At 47.2% G+C, this 18,973-nt stretch overlaps 1 protein-coding gene across 1 annotated transcript in view; it reads left to right on the top strand.

Moving 5' to 3' along the window:
- MYO16 (myosin XVI) overlaps positions 1-18,973 on the top strand; it is a 435,081-nt gene that overhangs the window by 329,214 nt on the left and 86,894 nt on the right. Inside the window, exon 27 of the mRNA XM_035003781.1 lies at positions 9,228-9,330. Coding sequence (XP_034859672.1) covers positions 9,228-9,330 — 103 coding nt within the window. The remainder of the gene's footprint in view (positions 1-9,227; positions 9,331-18,973) is intronic.

The raw sequence follows: 18,973 nt of genomic DNA, 5'->3' as shown, positions 1-18,973 counted from the left end.
AACCGTTATTTTAGCCCTGTTACAACTTCCATACACCCAAAGGGCACGGTCTTCAACGCCCCCCACGGTAGATGGCTCTGGAGTGCTAGGCATGCCCCGGTGGGGTCTCCGTGTAGGAGAATAGCCAAGGGCTGTATCAGAAGTGACCCAAACCTGGCTGAGATCAATGGTGGGGCACCACAGGCTGCTTAGGAAATGGAACTCATTGTACATTTCGCACCGGGACACTTCTCATTCAGTGTTTCCCTTTCATCCATTTATTGAATACATAGGACGCGGTTACGTCGCGCAATTAAAATGAAATGGAGGGACCAGGACGTGAAGTAAGAGAACTTGAGAGCATTATCATGTAAATTCTTAGCAGATGTTCTGAGTTCATTTTTTATCTGCAAAGTGGTACTGACTAATCCCAGGAGCCAAGGTCTAGTCTAACATTCTTTTTTTCATTATTCACCTCCCGCCTTGTCTGGGCTGGGAACCCCCTGGCTCGATGACACGGAGTGCATGAATGAGTGCCATGGGATGAGGCCGCATCTCCGGGGGGGGAGGCCGCCCTGCCACGGGCTTGGGCTCCAGATGCTTCCCGGGAGGAGGCTACCGTGGAAATGGGCAAACCTCGAATTTCGGCCGCGTTCACACCCACCACCCTCGCCCGCCGGCCAGCCATGCATCCCCTAGCCAGAACAGCAGGTGGAACAGAAGCAAACCCCGCAGCTTCCCTAGAGCTCACAGTGGGACAGCTTCACTGAGCCTGGGGACTCCCCGGTGACTGCGAAGGGCTCTGCGGAGCCTCCCGGCCCGTCCAGTAAGTACTCGGGAACTCCAGGATTCCCTCTCCCCACCCTTCCTGGGTCTCTCTCAGCAATGGTGTGCGAGCCAGGCTTTGAGTGTGAGTTTTGGACGCTGTGTTTTAGAGTCTTGACAAACACCTAACAATGCTGGCTGTGATGACATTAAAGTAATACCATAATGTTATTAAAATAATAGTAGCAGAAAAAAATAAGTAAATAAAAAAATAAGATAAAATAATAGTAGCAGAAGCAACACTCACCACCACAATGAGATTGAGAGAGAGGGTTAGAGAGAGGGAGAGATGGAGGGAGGGAGAGAGTAGGAGGGAGGGACGGAAGGTGGGGAGAAAGGAAGAGAGAGGGAGAGAGAGAGAAGAAGGGAGAGAAAGAGAAAGAAAGGGAAGAAGAGAGAAAAAGGGAGAGAGAAAAAGAATTACCCCAATGCAGAAGATGTGGAATGTAAGGGACAACCATGGAGTCTGGCTTTTCCATGTTGTGTCTTAGTAATATTCCTCATTTATATATTATTCTGCATGATGGTCACCTTTATCCTCTCAAGCCCAGAAACAAAAGGGGCAAGTGTCTGGTTTTATCTCATCTCCCACATAGCTTAGTAGAAGCCAGATTAGCCCCTAGCTCTGCTGTAAACTAACTGAAGGTGTCACACAGCTTTGGCAAATGTCATCCTGGGGTTGTGAGAATTCCGTGTTGATGTGCGATAACCTGTCATCACACCTGGAATTTATAGGCACTTTGTTAATCTCCCTCCCTCCTTCCATCTCTCCCGCTCCCCTGCTCCATTTCCAACCCTGGAGACCCGCCCATAGTAGGGGGGAGGCCCCTAACCCGCCAACAGATGGCACGGTGTGGGCTGTGGGGTGACATCATTCCGGGGGCGGGCAGCCCCTCCCAGCACCTTCCCGCTCTTCCCAAGGACTGTCCCTTTGGGGCTCTTGAACCAGGAGGCACATGGAAATGTGAAATGCTAGCATGTCTTTGAATGGTGCATCCATGTTTCTAAAGATGACGGCCGCCTATTTGCCGTAATTGGGAGAGAGCAGGGAAGTCAGTCTTGACCAGTGGCATGGGCAGCAGGCCTGGCACTGTCATAGTGCCTTTTCCGCTTAATCGAGTCATACGCAGTTCCTGATGAGCACTGATAAGCTTAATGTTGATCCCACTAGATGTGAAAATAAACTCACGTCCAGATTCCAGGCCTGTGCAGTCCAGGAGGCCCAAAAGCTGTTGCAACGAACAGCTCACATCCCCTTCCTGTCCTTCCAGTGAACAAACAGGAGGAGCCGTGGGTATGCAGACAGCCGTGATGCACTGGGACATGGGTCAGGCTGACAAGCTCCAGGCAGAGGGCACAGCAGGTGCAAAGAAGTGTGGGAAGGCTGCAAGTGGAGCCGTGGAAAGCTGGGAGAAGACCAGGCAGAGTGATGGGCAGGTGCACATGATAAAGGCTCCGTATGGGAGGCTGAGTGGTGTACTTGCCGGGCAGTTGGGGGGGAGCAGGGCCGACCCTCTACAGGACGGAGAGTTCAGGGGACAAACGCTGGACAAGCCTGCCATGGGAGATGGGGTCTTTAGACCGTAAGTCATGGGAAGAAGAGAAAGAATGTGCACACTTAGGAAACACAATGCGTTTTTGTGTGAATGATGATTTTTAACAACTTTCTCTCTGTGCTTTCACGTCTTTTTCTTTAAAAGAAAAAAAGAAGTGCTCCTCTTTAGTTGAAAAGCACTTCTGCAAATCCTGTCTCTCTCTGCCTCATTTCTCTTTCTTCTCCGCTCCCCCCCCCCCCACGTTGAAATAGATTTTATTTCTCCCCCAAGCCCTCTGTGCTCCTTTTTCTTCCTACTTCTCACTATTTTCATGATGTATGTCAGTCCCGTTGCTAGGCAGCTGTTACACTCAACCCACCACTCAGCATTCTGAATGCTGGAAATTAGCCCCAAATAGCTAGAAAATCACCCCTCCGCACCTGCACTGTGTTTGCTGTGAGAGCAGGCATATGAGGAGCAAAATGAGCAGTCCCGGCAAGTTCGCAGAACAAGTGCATCCCTATTTAACTGTAGACAGAGAGCTACATTTCTGGCAAGGATGCTAGGTGGAGAAGCCCCGCGGTGCCCTGTGGTGAAGTCTCAAGGAAACGGTGCTAGAAGAAACCCCATCCTTGTCCTTTCAGAGCTAAACATGAACGAACAAAATAATCTGGAGAAAAACAGCAGTACCCCAGAGTAAGCATGAATAGAATGTAGGCTTTGTCTGTTTCTGTAAATGTTGCTTACAAGCTCTGTGGTTCTTCCCCAACCCTGAAAAACAAAACGCCCGAAACACTTTGCTCGGTTCTTTCCCCCTCGAGCTTTTGACCTTTTCCTTCATTTATGCTGCGAGCCACCAGACCCCAGAGCTTGTGCTCCCCCACCCTCTGCTGAGGTCTGGGTGCCATTCCCGCCCCGCTCCTCCCACGTCCCTGGAAGGGCTCCGCATTCCCCGGTCACCCACCGGCACGGACATGCTTTCACATGTAGACTCTGACCACATTCAGACCTGCCCCCCCACCCTCGGCCACTCTGCAGTCGCTCAGCCCCAGCCCCCGCAGTCCGGCCCCTCCCCTCCCTCCTCTGCCCTCCCAGCCTCCACTCTAGAGCCCCAGGGACAGCCCGTCTTTCTGTGGATTATCCAGTCCAGTGCCAGAGGGATGAGGGTAATGGTGCTCCCCAAACCTTATTTTGTTGTTCCTGACTTAAGTAAAATATGTCCATTATAAGAAAATTTCATGAGGTCTTGAAATAAGAAAACCACATCTTTTCTGAGATATAATTTTGGCCCAAAACATCATACCTGAGCATATGCAGTCAAATGAGAGTGTTGCTTTGCCCGTCTTGGTAACCTTGCTTGTAAGAGGTGCTCAATAAATATTTGCTGAATAGAATTAAATTTTAAGGGGTTTGGGGACCAAAGCTTTCACAACAGAATTGTGCTTGAGCATGAAGAGATGAAGTCAATATTCAGCAAACAGACCATTTCAGAGAAATTGCATCTGAGGTTGTTGGGTTTTTTGTTTTGTTTTCTTTTTTGTAAGCATTAGCTTGATACATATACTTTTTATTTTTTCTAAGGAAGTGATTCTACTGTTTCATGGTAGGCTTCTTACAGGAGTGAATTCAGAGTCACTACTTTGTTTAACCTGCCTCTTTGGTCACTCCATAAGCTTATTTTATCTCTAGGTTAGCAAGAAATAGGACATCAACATTCTCCTTAAAGCTAGAAGGAATGATCACTTTGGAAAAGACAAATATTTCTCTCATCACACTCCTTAGGTTCTCCGGTACACATCTCAGTCATTTGCTCTTCTCACTCTCTTCCACTTCAGCCTGTCCCTCTTAGACTATAGAGACCCCTGAATGAACACAACGGACAATGTGGTCCTTCTACCGATGATTTTGCTGGGCCTGTGATGCCTGTTAGGATTTCAGAAGCATCCTATGCCCGGTGGTGTGTGTGTTGAGGAGAGTTCTTGTACTTGAATCCTTGCTGTCGAGAGAGTACTTAATGACTAGCGTGCAGGTTGGAGAATTTTTCGGTAACTGTGCTGGAAGTCGCCATGAAACCCCAGGCTTCATCAAGTATTGGCCATCTGGGCTGTGGGCGGGCTGGAGGAAGGGAAGTTGAAAGTCGGCAGACGCGTTCACAAGGGAAGCGAGACACAGCGTTCGGTTTCGGCCTCGGGGACACATGAGGACCCAGCACGAGGACATCTCCCAGACGGTCCGCGCAATCCTGGCCAGGAGGCAGCGGCTCGTGACAGGCGAAAGGGACCCCAGCGGAGCGACTGGCAGCCGGCAGGCGGTGACTCTGTTTCGGGGTGCTGGCTGATGTCGCGCGTCCTCTGGGAGCTCCAGCAGAATCTCCCTGCGGTCCCCCTCCATGGCGAGGACCACCGCCCTTGGGTTTGAGCAGCTACTCTCCCCGGGGTGCTCCGTCTCCGCAGATGTCGCTTCTGTCCTCCAGCTTTGCAGGTGCCGCTCCCCTCCCTCCTGCATCCACGTCCAGCATCAGGAAACCCTGCCGTGTTGGCAGCTGCCCATGGACCCGAGGCCCCCGGCTCCTCCGGAGAGTCTCCCGGGCTGTCCACTTCACATGCCCACACCCGGGCCGGCAGCTTCCCTGACTCTTCTGGAGTCAACTGGTAGGACCCGTCTGCTCAAACCACCGCTCCCCGGGGCTCTCAGTCAAAGCCCGAGTGCTTAGAGTCACATGCGAGGTCACACCTTACCTGTGACTCTGCCCCCAGCCCCTTCCCTCTGCCTGCTCGGCTCCAGCCACATTGGCTGCCCTGGTATGACTCACACAGCTGTGCACGACCCCACTCAGGGCTTGTGGGTTTGCGTTCCCTCAGCTGGGATTCCGATCCCCGGAGGGCTCCGCAGCTTCCTTCCCTGCCGTCAGATACGTGCTCTCAGGGAAACCTTTCCTGCCCCGTTTTTCTCCATCTCTCTCGTTGTATCCAACATCCTTCCTCATTTATGTTTCTATTCTTTCTGTCTCTATCATAGGATGTGAGGATTTTTATCTGATTTGTCCCTTGCTGCATTCCATGTGCGTATTTTGTGCTCAGTCAATATTGCCGTTCGTATTGGTTGATCGATTGAATGAGCCCAAATGAATGAGCCCCGGGACCCGGATTCTGGACATGGAATTAGATCCCAGTCATTCCCTGCAACCCAAACCAGGACGAGGCAACAGTGAGCTGTTCAGCAGACTTGACGTCTTAGAGTCAGTTGATCTGTCTCAGACACAGGCAGGTGCCAGCCTGAATACAGAGACCTTCGGTGGGTCGAGATGACCTGGTCTTGGACGACAGAGGCTGAGAGGGTGTAGGGAATGGAAGCTTCGAAGTCCCGTGTCCAGTCACACCCGTGCTCAGCACACGTGCGCGGCCCCAGGCTCATTCTTAACCCTCGGTCTCGGGCTGGAGTTTCTGTGAGAGCCTGTGTTAAGCTCAGTGATCGACCTGTGACACCACCTATAGATGACACTCACATTCCAAATAACAAGATGTTTTTAATTACACTAAAATAGAGTACCTCACTCTGTCTGAGATGATGTGTTTGTCTTTTCAGTTGAAATGTCAGAATTAGACCATTTTAGGTGTCACAAGAACAATACAAAATGAGGGGGAAAAAGCACCCAGTGTAAGATCTTTGTTCTGACTTGTTAATACTGTATTCAGATACTTGAATTATGTCAATTCAGTTCTCAGTGATAATTAGCAGAGCTCCAGAATGAGACAATTGTAAGAGAATAAAAAGATAATTTGAGTGATTTCATTTCATTGTGTAACTCTGACTAAATGGTAGGAACATGCTGGCTTCCCTGAGCACTTGAATGAGTCTGTATTTCATTCTGAGCTTGAGTTTACCATCAGAGGCCCTGTCACCCAAAGGTCAGAGAACCTAGAATTCTTATCTCTGCATGTCCAGCGCGCTGCTGATGATGTTGAGTGTTAACCTTTCCTGTCTCTCACGCTCCAGCCCTTTTCCGCTCTAGAGCCATCTGGGGCTGGGGGCTTGTTGGTTCTTGCCTAAACCGTATCAGTGATGGCCGAGAGACTGTCTCTGGGGTCACCTGGTCCTGGGTTCAGATCCCTGCTCAGCCACTGTTACCATCTCTCTCGGTGTCCCAGGGCTGTCCTAACAAAGCACCACAAACCGGGGAACTTCAACAACAGAAATGCACTCTCTCATAGTTCTTCAGCCTGGGAATCCCAAATGGAGGTGTCAGCAGGGCTCTGTCCCTCTGAGGCTCTGAGTGGAATCCTTTGCGGCCTCTGTCCAGCTTCCGGTGTGGTCGGTCACCCTTGGTGCTCCTTGGCTTGGAACCCACTCCCTGCAACCTCTGTCTCCCTCGTCATGCGATGTTCTCCTTATGTGTCCCTGTCTGTATGTGGCATTCTCCTCTTCCTAGACGGACACCAACCATATTGGACCAGGGCCCACCTTAATGAGCTCATCTTAACTGCTTGATATCTGCAAAGACTACTTTCAAAGAAAGTCACGTCCACTTATCTTTTGTTGGGGGGGGAAACGCAGTTCAACCCATAAAATCATCTGTGTGAACTTGGGCAAGTGCCTTGATTTCTGTGACCGTCAGCTTTCTCACTGTTGAAAGATTACCATGCAGGCCTCCTGCATCTGGGAGGAGTATGAAAAGCCCATACTCCTGTTCAGTGCCTGACAAATGTCACTTTCCGCATCCCGCGCCACCCCCCCCATTCCCCCAGCCCATCACTTATTGGTCTCCCATCACTTATTAGTACTTGCTGTATGCAAAGGCAATCCAGCAGACTGTGGAATGCACAGAGATGGTCCATCCCCTGGGGAAGCTCACCCACTTTGAGGAACCACAGGAATTAGACTCGTGCTTTTAATACAATACAGAATTCGTGTCACATCTTGAAAACGCATGCAGACAGAACTGAGAGGGGGTATTCCTTGTGAAGTGGCCGGCCAAGGTCTCGAAGCAATTCTCTGCAAAGTTAGACCCCGAGGCTGTGTTTAGGTCCCCCCTCCGGTTTCTCCCGTATTCAGACCCACTGTGCAAGTCCATCACCTGTCGCCTTTGAACCACTGAGACATTTTATAAACCATAATCTGGTCTGCTCACTGATGTGTGCGTGTCATACACCCACATTTCTGGAGGGTCCACCCCACTGGCCTCTGCACATGATACTTCTGGTCCCAGCCCTTCACTCACACACACACACACACACACACACACACACACACCATTCTACCCATTCTCTCTGTTCCCTTCTACCCTGAAGACACCCTTGTCTCTTCTGCAGCAACCACACACTAAGACCAGTAGAAAATATAGATACCAACTCCAGTGCTTACTGGATAGGAAATCACATTCTTGCCTCTTGTAAAAAAAAAAAAATCACTAAATACTTCCGTATTCCACAGATCATTTCAGTCCATTTGGTGTGATCAAAATGATGAGCAAGATTTTTCATATCCTTGCCTCTGACACTATAATTTTCATGTTCAGGCTCGGCTACCTGCTATTTTTACACCCTCCTGTACCCTGAGTTTGATTCTTGAGCAAAAAAATCTGTGTATGAGAAGGAAGGCTTGTGGCTGATGTTGATATATTTCATTTGTCTGACGTGTGGCCACCAAGATGAGGATCATTCTCAGCCCAGGACAACCAACAGACCGAGTGCTCAGTGATAATGCTAAGGATGCAAAAAAGGAAATAAATGTCTGCTATTGAAAAATTCAAAATAGGTGTCTTTTCTCAGTGTGCATTCTGCGCCTTGCCCTCGGTTCTGGGCCCCTCCCCGCGGGGTGCCCCGCTCTGGTGTGGCGGTCAGGGGGACTCATGCCCAGTCCTCTCCCAGCTGCTCGGAGGGAGCCTGGCCGATAAACACGTGGAGGCAATGAGCTTCCTTCCTTGCTCTAGGGAAGCAAAGAACTCATCCTAGAAGTTGCCAGATTTGCTGCAACAAACTTTAGATGGAAAGCTAAGGTATTTTACAGAAAGTCACAGAGAACTTAAGTGATTTACCTTTGGGCATTAAATTCCCAGAGCAGCTCAACGTGGGAATCATAAACACAGTGCAACTAAATGCAATTGCACTAATCTTTGCCTGTTTCTTCTCTGTCCCTCTTCCTCCTCCTCCTCCTTCTCTTCCTCCTTCTTCTAATGCAGCTTTACCTCTATGTCAGGCTAAATACCCTGCATGCAAGGGAAGTTTTATATAGATTTTTTTAAGTGGCTGATAGAATTTTGAAGGGCATTAAAAAAAAAAAATCCATAGAAAACCATTATATTGCCATGGATTTCAGCTAGGGAATGACAGTCAATTATTCAGAGGAACTTTCAAAAAAATAAATAAATAAATGTCCTTCTAGAAGATTTAAAATTCTCAATATGTAACATAATGGGAAGAAGCTACTCTACCTCTCACTTAAAACTTCTGGACGTTTCGATACTCATTTATTATAGGTTGTAACTTCCACTTTCACTTTCAAATGGTCATAAGGAATTCTAAGATTCCTTAAGAGGTATATTTTTAAGAGCATTCTAAACATTTACATGAAAACCATGAGTTTTCCTTCTCTTCAGTTTTCTTTGGTTAAATGGTTTCCATCAATCGGTGATAACAGCGTTAAACATACATTAAAGGATTGAAATACCTATTTGGCTCATTTTAGAAATCATTCTCCACGTCACAGAAGAGGGTTACCTCATGGTTGGACAATGTTAAGTGCACAGCAGATGGCGATTTGGGGGTCTGGAGGCTCAAGTAGGGATTGGGGAAGATTAAAGAAACAGGGTGACAGAGACGACCCTGTCGAACAGAAGCATTTGCTTGACAAACGCAGTCATGGCTTTCGTGTTCCTGCTGCTTTTCCCAGGTACAAGCCATTGGCCCATATGCTCCCGGGTGAGAAGCAGCCGCTGTCTGCCGGGGAGAAATGTCGCCTTGTTCTCCAGCGGTGCAAACTGCAAGGCTGGCAGGTGAGTGACCAGCAAGCGACGAACACACAGGCTCAGGAGTTAAACGAGCGAGCTGAGTCACGGTGGGTGGTAGCAGCCTCCCTGGCAAAACGTCAATGTGTTTGGTAAGAGGAGACACTAAGCGGGGCGCCTGGGCGGCTCAGTTGTTAAGCGACTGCCTTCGGCTCAGGTCATGATCCTGGAGTCCCGGGATCGAGTCCCGCATCGGGCTCCCTGCTCGGCAGGGAGTCTGCTTCTCCCTCTGACCCTCCCCCCTCTCATGCTCTCTCTCAAATAAATAAATAAAATCTTTAAAAAAAAAAAAGAGGAGACACTAAGCGTAGTCCCTGGAAACACATCAGTCTTTCTGACGTTCCCCTTATCGGGACTTGGTGGCAGACCCGTGAGGGGGGGCCAAGGGGCTCCTTGAATGGCGCGGACCAGGAGCTCATGAAGCCGCATTGTTGGCCTCTGTGTCCGTCACCCTTGTCACTCAGGTTTTCTGAGGGGGCTAAGGAGAGCAGATGAGGGTGTTGGTTTCTTGGCCCCTCGCTGGGAGGTGGTCTGTGTTCTTCAGACCCACTTTCTGGCTCGTCCGGGGCTGTGTAACCCCGTTTGCTGCTTCTCAGCTGCCACACAAGGAAAAGGTCACTGTCCCTCCCACCTCACTCCATGGCAAAAGCTTCACCACTGGAAACGTTCATTCTTTCCTGTGGCCCCCTGGTTGGCAGAGTCCAGGGGCCCGCGGGAAAGAGACCTCTCCTTCCAGAAGGAAGAACTAACGTGAGACAGAATAGCCTGGGGGGCTCCCCAGAAACAGTGGGGTACAGCTCTGATTTTGTTCAGCACCTGGAACAACATCAGAATGCCATCCGTGACTACTGTGGGGAATAGAAGGTTTGAAGCTTTTGGAAGCATTTGAGAAGTTCACAGTGACACGGGAATGGGAGACAGAATAAAGCCCAAGACACCAGGAGTCCCTGGACGTTTCTGGCCATTAAGCAACAGAACAGAGCATGGCAGCTAATCGCTTTGGTAAAACCTACCAATCACCAAAAAGCCGCCAGAAATGTCAGGTTGAAAAGCGGTGGGGCATCTCCAAGAGACGATGTAAGAGAACGGACGAGGCCAAAGACGAGGGCTTCCCTTCCGATGGTTCAGAATTGCTGGATGTGTGTGGGGGTGCCCACCACAGGAGACACAGGCAGGGACTACAGGGCTGACGTTGGCACCTTGTGCACCTGCTGCGAAGGACGTGGAATCTGGAACGTCAGACCGATGACTGATGGCTTCGTTGTCTGTACCACCCAATCTCTCTCTTTATTATCTTCTTTACCTTTCCTTTGTTTTCAGCTAATAATGGGATGAGCTTTAAATAGTCTGAAGGGGGAGGCACGCGCGGCTGTAGGACTCGTGGGTGCACATCCGTGCCCGGGGGCTAGAATGGAAAGGGAACGAGGGGGTGTCACTAACATGGGACAGTGTCTGCTCAGCACTCTGGAGCCGGGGGCAGGAGGGGTGGGGTCACATACAGAACGGTTAAACAGACTCACAGGAAGCTGAAGTCATCTCGACTCAATCATTGCCAGAATTTTTAAGTCTTTTGGTAATAGTTGTTCCTGAATACAGAACTCTGAGATTTTCTTGTTGTATTTTTTTCCCTTTAAAGAATACTCACAGAGGGGCCCTTGGGCTGCTCAGTCGGTTAAGCGTCCGACTCTTGGTTTCGGCTCAGATCGTGCTCTCAGGGTCATGAGATCAAGCCCCGCATCCTTCTCCACTCCGCGCAGAGTCTGCTTGAGGTTCTCTCTCTCTCTCTGCCCCTCCCACTCATGCTCTTGCTCTCTCTCTCTCAAAAAAAAAAAAAAAAGGATATTCACAGATAAGGATAATATGCTTTATTAATGCTGAAAGGAGGCTTGAGTTGTAGAGAAAAGGTAAGGGCATCTGGAACATTCTTCCCCCAGCAGGTAGGAAGCACAGTGTGTGACGTGCATCAGTCCCCCGATGACTGTGCACAGAGCACGGGGTTCCACACGGGGGCACCAGGGAGGCATTTCATGCCCCCGGGGCAGCCACCATTCCTTCTGTACTTCTGCGTGTGCTGGGATACTCGAAATCGCAGCTAGGGATGGGATGACATTGGAACACGCACTGGAACTTTGAGGAGGTGCATCAAAATAAAAAATGGGAACAGGTTCCCATTTCATTGCCCTGGTGTATTTTCCTCACTCCTTCACTCCCCAAAGGAGACTAAAAATAGGGGACAGAAGAAATAAATAAATCCCTTTATTCGCTGCATGTTTGCTTGTGTGTTCCATAGTGAATCGTTCGGAAAGACTGCTTTCTTCAGCTTCTCCAAATGTAACTTTTTGTATACTTTATACTGTAAGACAAATCATTGACTTCACAGAAATAAAGCCTATTCATATTACACTTTTTTGCTAGACAAGAGAGCAAAAGAATTTTTAATTAATTAATTAATTTAGAGAGAGAGAGAGAGAAGGGCAGAGAAGAGGGAGCGAGAACCTTAAGCAGACTCCATGCCCAGGGCAGAGCCCCATGCTGGGCTCGATCTCACGAGCCATGGGTTTGACCCACTGAGCCACCCAGGCGACGCAGCAGAAGACTTTTTAAACATCATTTATTCCTGACCTGGAAAGTCAGACTCATCCATTTCAACAGCGACGCGTTTATTTGAAATGTGTTGGTAGTTGCAGGAAGAGTTGCTATGATTCTCCTCCGGCTGGTTAATCAGGACAGATCGAACGCGAAGCTGTTGAAGTAACAGTAAGGTCCTAATGGATGGCTCTTGTTTTTGTAGCATGATTCCCAAAGTGCTGAGAGTCACAATGTATGTTTCTATAAAGCAGTCAGCGTTCATCCTTTGGCTCTGAATGGTTAGCAGAAATTAATAGTCATTCTTTTCCATTTTTTTAAGAGCAGTGCTAGGAGACGGCAGGGATTGGGGCCATCTTTTGCTGTGTGAAACTGCGTGGAGTGTTAGCTAGAAATTCAATTATCTTACCTAAAAATACGATGATCCTCTTACTGTCTCTGATGGGTCCTGGAGGTGTTCATAGTGTGAGCTTCCCGCTCCTTTACGTAAGTCAGACTGTGCAGGGAAGCCTCTGAGGCGTCAGCGGGGGGTCCTAGCCCCACATTCTCCCACTTTTGTACATTGTAGCCACTCCATGGCCTCTCCTTCTATTTCAGATGCCAGGAGAGACGTCTTCGCTTCCGTGCTGTTGGGTTTGTTTCGGGATCCACCCGTGCTATTTTTCTCTCCCTGTAGTTTGGGTCTGGAGTCAGTGTGTGAGGCACTGGAAATTTTAATATTTTATACATGATGATTCCTCTCATCTACAGAATGTGTTACTATTCAGAGCTTTGGCTTTATTTGATATCAACCTAATAACAAGTATACACGGAAAAAGGAAAGTCGGCAGGGTGAACGGTAATGACCTCATTTGAGATATGAGGAAATGGAGTCTTGCAGATCGGCATACTGATCAAGGTATTAGGTGCGGTTAATGTTTAGTTTCCGTGGAAAGGCCGCTTTGCTGATACCGGCATCTACGTCTTGCTATGCTGTGTTCTTTCCACTGCATTTAACTCGATCTATATCTTGTAATGTAACCATCTGAAGCCCTTTTATTCGGATTGCAGAACTTGAAAGGCATAGATTCTGCATCATAGTGTGAGCTTTGATCAAAGGCACTTACAGCTTCTTTTATTAGTCTGAGCAGATTGCTTCTTGGAGTGGGTGTCTTCTTACGTTGCTAATTCACCTGGTGGAGGAAGGAGAGTCCCGCGGACTACATCCCATTGCAGGCGGGTTCTGATCCCAGGCTTGCTTACCCAAACCGTCCGCCAGTGACCCTTAAGTAGTGCAGCTCTTTTGGACTCCCCCTCCTAACTGCATCTTGGGAAGAAAAGGAGGAGAAGGAGAAAAGGGAGAGCAAGAAAAGAAAGAGAAGATGGAGAGGAAGATCTGGAATCAAGTGAGGATTCTCAGGAAGGGACTCTATGATCAGTCGTAGACGGAGCTGCTGCTCCTGCCATCCCCAGGCAGCCCCAGGGGTGGGAGACAATTCGGGGGGACGTTCCTGGAGATGGAGTCAAGGTAACGCTGGCTTCCAGCTCACGGCTTGAGCGAAGGCGGGCTGAGAACAGTCAGAGTAAGCCGTTTTGGTAAATCCCCGGTCTGCAGGATGCCAGGCTTCGCTCCATGCCATATTCTGACTTTCCAGCGTTCCCCACATCTCCAGAACACTTGCTCCCTCCTTTCTGCTCCATTCTCTTCCCTCAGGTCGCACATCTTCTATAAGGCTGCTGATGGTCTCCCCATCACTGGGGATTTGTGTGCGCCCACTTTTTCCCCACGTCCCCAGGACAGGGGGCAGAGGAGGAGGCCCAGTGGACAGTAGCAGATAAGTCTTGGTCCCTAAGAAGCTGCCAAACCATATATTTTATACGGATACACGGATGTTTAAGAATGCTTACGATCTTGGAATAATTCACCACAAAAACCTGAGAGTGGTAATATCTAGGGCATTGTTTTGAGATGATAGTCAAAATAGAAGTGTAGCCTGTCTCCATGATTAGAAGATCAATGTGTTCATAAATTACTTCTGTAATTGAGAATTATTTTTAAAGTTTGTTACTGCCCCATAAGTATAGTTTAAATAGAATATTGTATAGGGTCAAATTAATTATTTTAAGCATTTATGAAAAAGACCTGTTAAGCGCACTGACTCTGTTTTGCTCTAAAGCATTTTCTCCTTCAAATAACAAGTCCTTCTTACTGGTGGTTTCTTGTCCATGTTTACAATGAAATGATACGTTTTAAAAAATATGGCGGCCTAGTCAGAGCCTCGTCCTTATTTCATGGCAGATTTACGCCAGTTGTTCAAGGAGGAATGGAAGGTTCTGGAGGTAATCTGCATAGATTCAGTATGACTGACTTCCAGTACTTTGTGGGAGCCCCTTGTTATGTCTTCCAGGATCGATCTCCGTTTTCTGTGTCTCACCAGATACAGTTTTCTTATTGATACAGAGTCTTCAGATTACTTCATTTGTGGAAAAAATACAAAGAGTTTGAATTAAGTCATAGTTTGCAAACAAGTTGCGTGGAGCCGCGAGTTATTAACCTTCTGTTGTTTGTTTTTAACAATTATTCAGATATCTGCTCTACCTAAATATGTACATTTTTATTTCAGTCCTACTTTCAGGCGCCTTTGAAAACAATCCCTCCAAAACTCTGCACATTTAATCAACCACTTTCTGCCCTGATTTCCCCACGCCACAGGAAAGTGACTGGCAGGCACTTAGGCCCATGTGGAACATGCTTGTTTTTCTATGTTATGTCATTTATGTAAAGTGAAAACTTTTGAAACTACTAATTCTAAGTGGAAAAATAAATGGTATAATCTGATTTTCACACATTTTATATGAATCAACTGGTTATAGGATGATTTTTTTCTGTGTAGTTATTTGAATGCTATATTCATTTTAGAGCCATCTGGTGGGATGACGAAGGGAGAAACAAATCTGTCAGAGTCAGTCCGGGCGCTGCCAGGGGCGCCGTTGCCCAACACAGACGCTCGGCGCGCAGGGAGAGTCAGCGCTGGGGAAGGGCTGGCCCCCCTTTGGGCAGGCTTCCGCACTGAAGTTTCACTGTCCTTTCAGACAGGTTCTGAGGGCCTTGGAAAGTTCTGTGGAAAGGCAGAGAAGAGAGTCCTGTGAGGTGAGGCTCCCCTGAAGCAGGGGCTCACGATAACCGTTGCTGGAAACTGTGGAAGGAGAAGTTGAGAGAATTTGACATGGCGTCAGGATGAGAAGGCAGACCCAGGGAGACTTCCGGTGACTTCTCGAGTTCAGAGAGACAGGAAGTGAGAAACAGAACCGAAACTTCAGCTTCTCCCAACTAGTCACTGGTTGTGATAGTTACTCTCTCCCGTGCGTGCCCGCGTGTGGGCGAGTGTGTGTCTGTGTGGGGGGGGGGGTGAGGGAGAGAGGGACGGAGATCCTGAAAGAAATAACAAGGGGCTCTCACAAAAGACAAACCCCAGATCCTAATGAAATACACTTTTCCTGTTTGTGTTTGTTCCCAACAAAAAAATGACAAGAATTACTTTCTTTACCATCATTTTCTAGTGTGATCTTCACGGGATGGCCTACATTTCATGGCGTGTCTCCGTAAAATATATGATCTTTGAAGGAGCGCCTCTTACAGTGCTGAGAATCGCAAGATTAACATTTTACCATAACATTAAATAAAATCAGTTGGACGAAGGATTTATTATTTCATTAATCTAAAATAGCACAGTAGAGAAAAGATAACAAAAGTAAGAGCAAGCAACTGTTAAAGTTTTAAGCACCTTCCACTTTTTTTGCATCTTCTAAGACAAGACAATGGTATTAGAGCCCTTGGCTCTTATTAGCACAATAAATTAATGGTTTATAACCTTTGTTTTAATACTCAAGGAGCACTTCATAAATCAGCTGTAAGTACAGGCTAGAAAATAGCCTATAAAATTATTCTTTCTCTCACATCCCTTCCCTTTCTCTAGAATTATTAATGTTGAAAATAATAAACGTTAGGGATCTTAGTGTATCTCTTGGTACTATGTGCATTAGAAACTGAGAATTACTATATCCGTGCACATATATTGATTTCCTTTTTTCTCTTTTACTAGACACACACACACACATATATATGAACACATTTTTGTTATGAAAGTAGTATTTATTCTTGTTAAGAAATTTGAAAAATAGTGAAATTTAAAGAAGAAAATACAGATCACCCATCATTGAACTACCCAGAGATAAATACTCCAAAGTTTGTGGGTGTATTCAGTGACTCAGCTTTTAAAAATAATATTACAAAGTCTGATTCCTGGTCAATGTATCTCTCTCCTCTTTCACTCTGAATTCTATTAAGGAAAAATATTATGTCTTCTTTTTACATATATATATTCTTGTGTGTGTGTGTGTGTGTGTGTGTGTTTCACTATTACATTCCCTACAGGGTCTGGCACATGGTAGACACTGAACGTGTATTTGTTGAATGAATGAACAAACCTACTTATTACCACGTTTTCTCTTTGGAAATGAAGGTAGCCACCACCAAGCCTTCCTGACACGTATGATGGCTTCTTCATATCATTCCTCTCAGCTTTCTTGCACAAAGCCTTAGTATAATATCTGGCTTAATAATTGCTAAGGGAAAAGCAGCTGTGCCTATTCCTAATCCAGCTCTCATCTCTTAGAAGTCTAGTTCATTTCCTCTAGCTCCGGGCATACTGGTTGATTGAATCAACAAGCATTTATTGAGCACCATCTATGTCCACACAGGGCGATATGGTGCAGTGTGAAGGCAAAGGGTCATGGCTGTCTTCCGCAGGTTTGCAGGCTAGCAGGGTCGAGAGGGAAAGGGGGAACCACAGTAAACTACTTAGGAGGACAGGTTGGGACCCGCACTGGGAAGGAACCCACGAGGACCCTGGTTTAGGTAGGCATGTGTCATGAAGAACAACAGTGGCTTGAGATGCTCCAAAGCTCAGCCCTCCTGGACAGCAATTAACAATCGCTTGACAGCTACTAAAAAGTGGTGGTTCTGTCTGTGCCTCGTCCAGTGTTCCATCTTGTGTGTATTGATCTGTTTGTCCCCAGTTCCAGGATTATTTAGTCCTGCAGCAAGCCTTTAGTAAGTACCTGTTGTACTTACAAGGGTTTGTTTGTTTGTTTGTTTTTTAAGATTTTATTTATTTGACAGAGAGAGATACAGCGAGAGAGGGAACACAAGCAGCGGGAGTGGGAGAGGGAGAAGCAGGCTTCCCGCCGAGCAGGGAGCCCGATGCGGGGCTCGATCCCAGGACCCTGGGATCATGACCCGAGCTGAAGGCAGATGCTTAACGACTGAGCCACCCAGGCGCCCCTAGCAAAGGGTTTTTTCGCAGATCAGGAACCAGGTTCACCGTCTGGGGACACTGACTCACCACCTTGAGAACGGGGCTTAGTGGGAAGCAGGGGCCAAGCCCGTGGGACCTTGGTTGCATCAAAACACCACGTTCTGTTTTAAGTTCACTGTGAAGCCATCGATAAGCTTCAAAGAGGGTGGTGACATGACCTAATTTATGCTTTAAACATGAACAGATGTGTTGCCGGACATTAAGAACAGAGCCGGGAAGCCAGTGAACAGGGGGGTACAGCAACAGTGATAGGCGGGACAAGGACAGCGGGGGCAGGGAAGGGGCAGGAGACGACTCACAGTGGCCTTCAATAGATGGGCCTATTAAATCACTTGAAGAGTGAAATCTCTCTGAAAACTGACATTATTAACAAGTGCGAATGTGCCGCACAAAATATGGGCAGATCTCGAGACAATGCAAACCCCTGGCCCTCTAGGAGTTGAAAGCAGAAGACGGTTCACAAAAAAAATAAATGTAGATGAATCTCAGAAAACGGGAACACCCCATGCAACAGGTATTTATTTGGAAAATTAGGAAAGCGATGTAGGTATCTTTTTTTAATATCTAAAAATGCTCTTCAGGAGGAACGGTATAAGAGCCTGTGCCCAGGATGAAGCACCATGAGGATTCCTAGTTTTAGAAGTAAAGCAAACCTCAGAAGACACATGTGGCAGTGACTTGGGGGACACTGGTTGGGGAGGGCCCCTGCATGTGTATGTGTGTGTGTGTGCAGGCCTCAGGCAGGACAGCAGGCTGTGATCGTGTGTTTGCTGCCGTTAATCATTTATAGCATACACATACCATGAGGCAGGTAATTCTTATTCATAGTATCGAGGCCATTTTGTTAAAACAAAGACTGATGGTGCTCCTTCGATGAATGCATCCACTTCTCCATGCACTCTCCTTTCTGATTCTGAAGCTGATGAGCTTTGTGTGGCTTTGGGTTTGGTTTGCTTTTCCCGATGTGTGACTTTGAGCTGAAGAGGTTGACTTTCGTCAGTGCTCTTGACCACATCGATATGATTTCTGGAATGAAGCAATGTGTAGGATCACATAGTGAGTTATTCACCAGTCAGCTCAGAATAGGAGTTTTTGCTCATCTCTGCTTGTTGTACAGGTCATACTGTTCTAGGTGAGAGTAACTAATTTTCTTAACCTGTAATTATATGTAATTCGAGCCGAACCACCTTCCTCAAATACCGGAAGATGTGGTACTCTGTTCAATGTGTGTGGCTGTAATTATCTTCTCTGTGTTGAAGTTAAACTTCAAGAATAGTCTATTTATAACAAAGAGAACTTGTATTTTAGTATAAATGTATCCTCTGAGGATGTTTAAAAATACATTTAGAGCCAGGCTGAACATTAGAATATTTCCATTTGGTAGTTTTTCAAAGCTACCATGAAAATGTAAAGTATTGAAATATTAATAATAAAATGTACACACATAAAATAATGCCCATCCTTAGAAATTGAATGAATCAAAAAGCAAATAGGGGAAATATGTTAATTCAGCCTGAAGAAGATGAATTTTACTTAAAAGGTTGTTTTACTGAGTTTCTTGAAAGGATAGGCCATATTCTATTCATCCTTGGGGTCCTAGAGCCTGGCAAGGTGCTTGGTATCAGCCGCTGGCAAATGTTGGGATGGATGGATGGATGGATGGATGGATGGATGGATGGATGGATGGA

Source organism: Mirounga leonina, unplaced genomic scaffold, assembly GCF_011800145.1.
Source record: "Mirounga leonina isolate KUSES-001 unplaced genomic scaffold, KU_Mleo_1.0 Mir_127, whole genome shotgun sequence".
Taxonomy (NCBI): domain Eukaryota; kingdom Metazoa; phylum Chordata; class Mammalia; order Carnivora; family Phocidae; genus Mirounga; species Mirounga leonina.
This window is presented reverse-complemented; position numbering and strand designations above follow the sequence as displayed.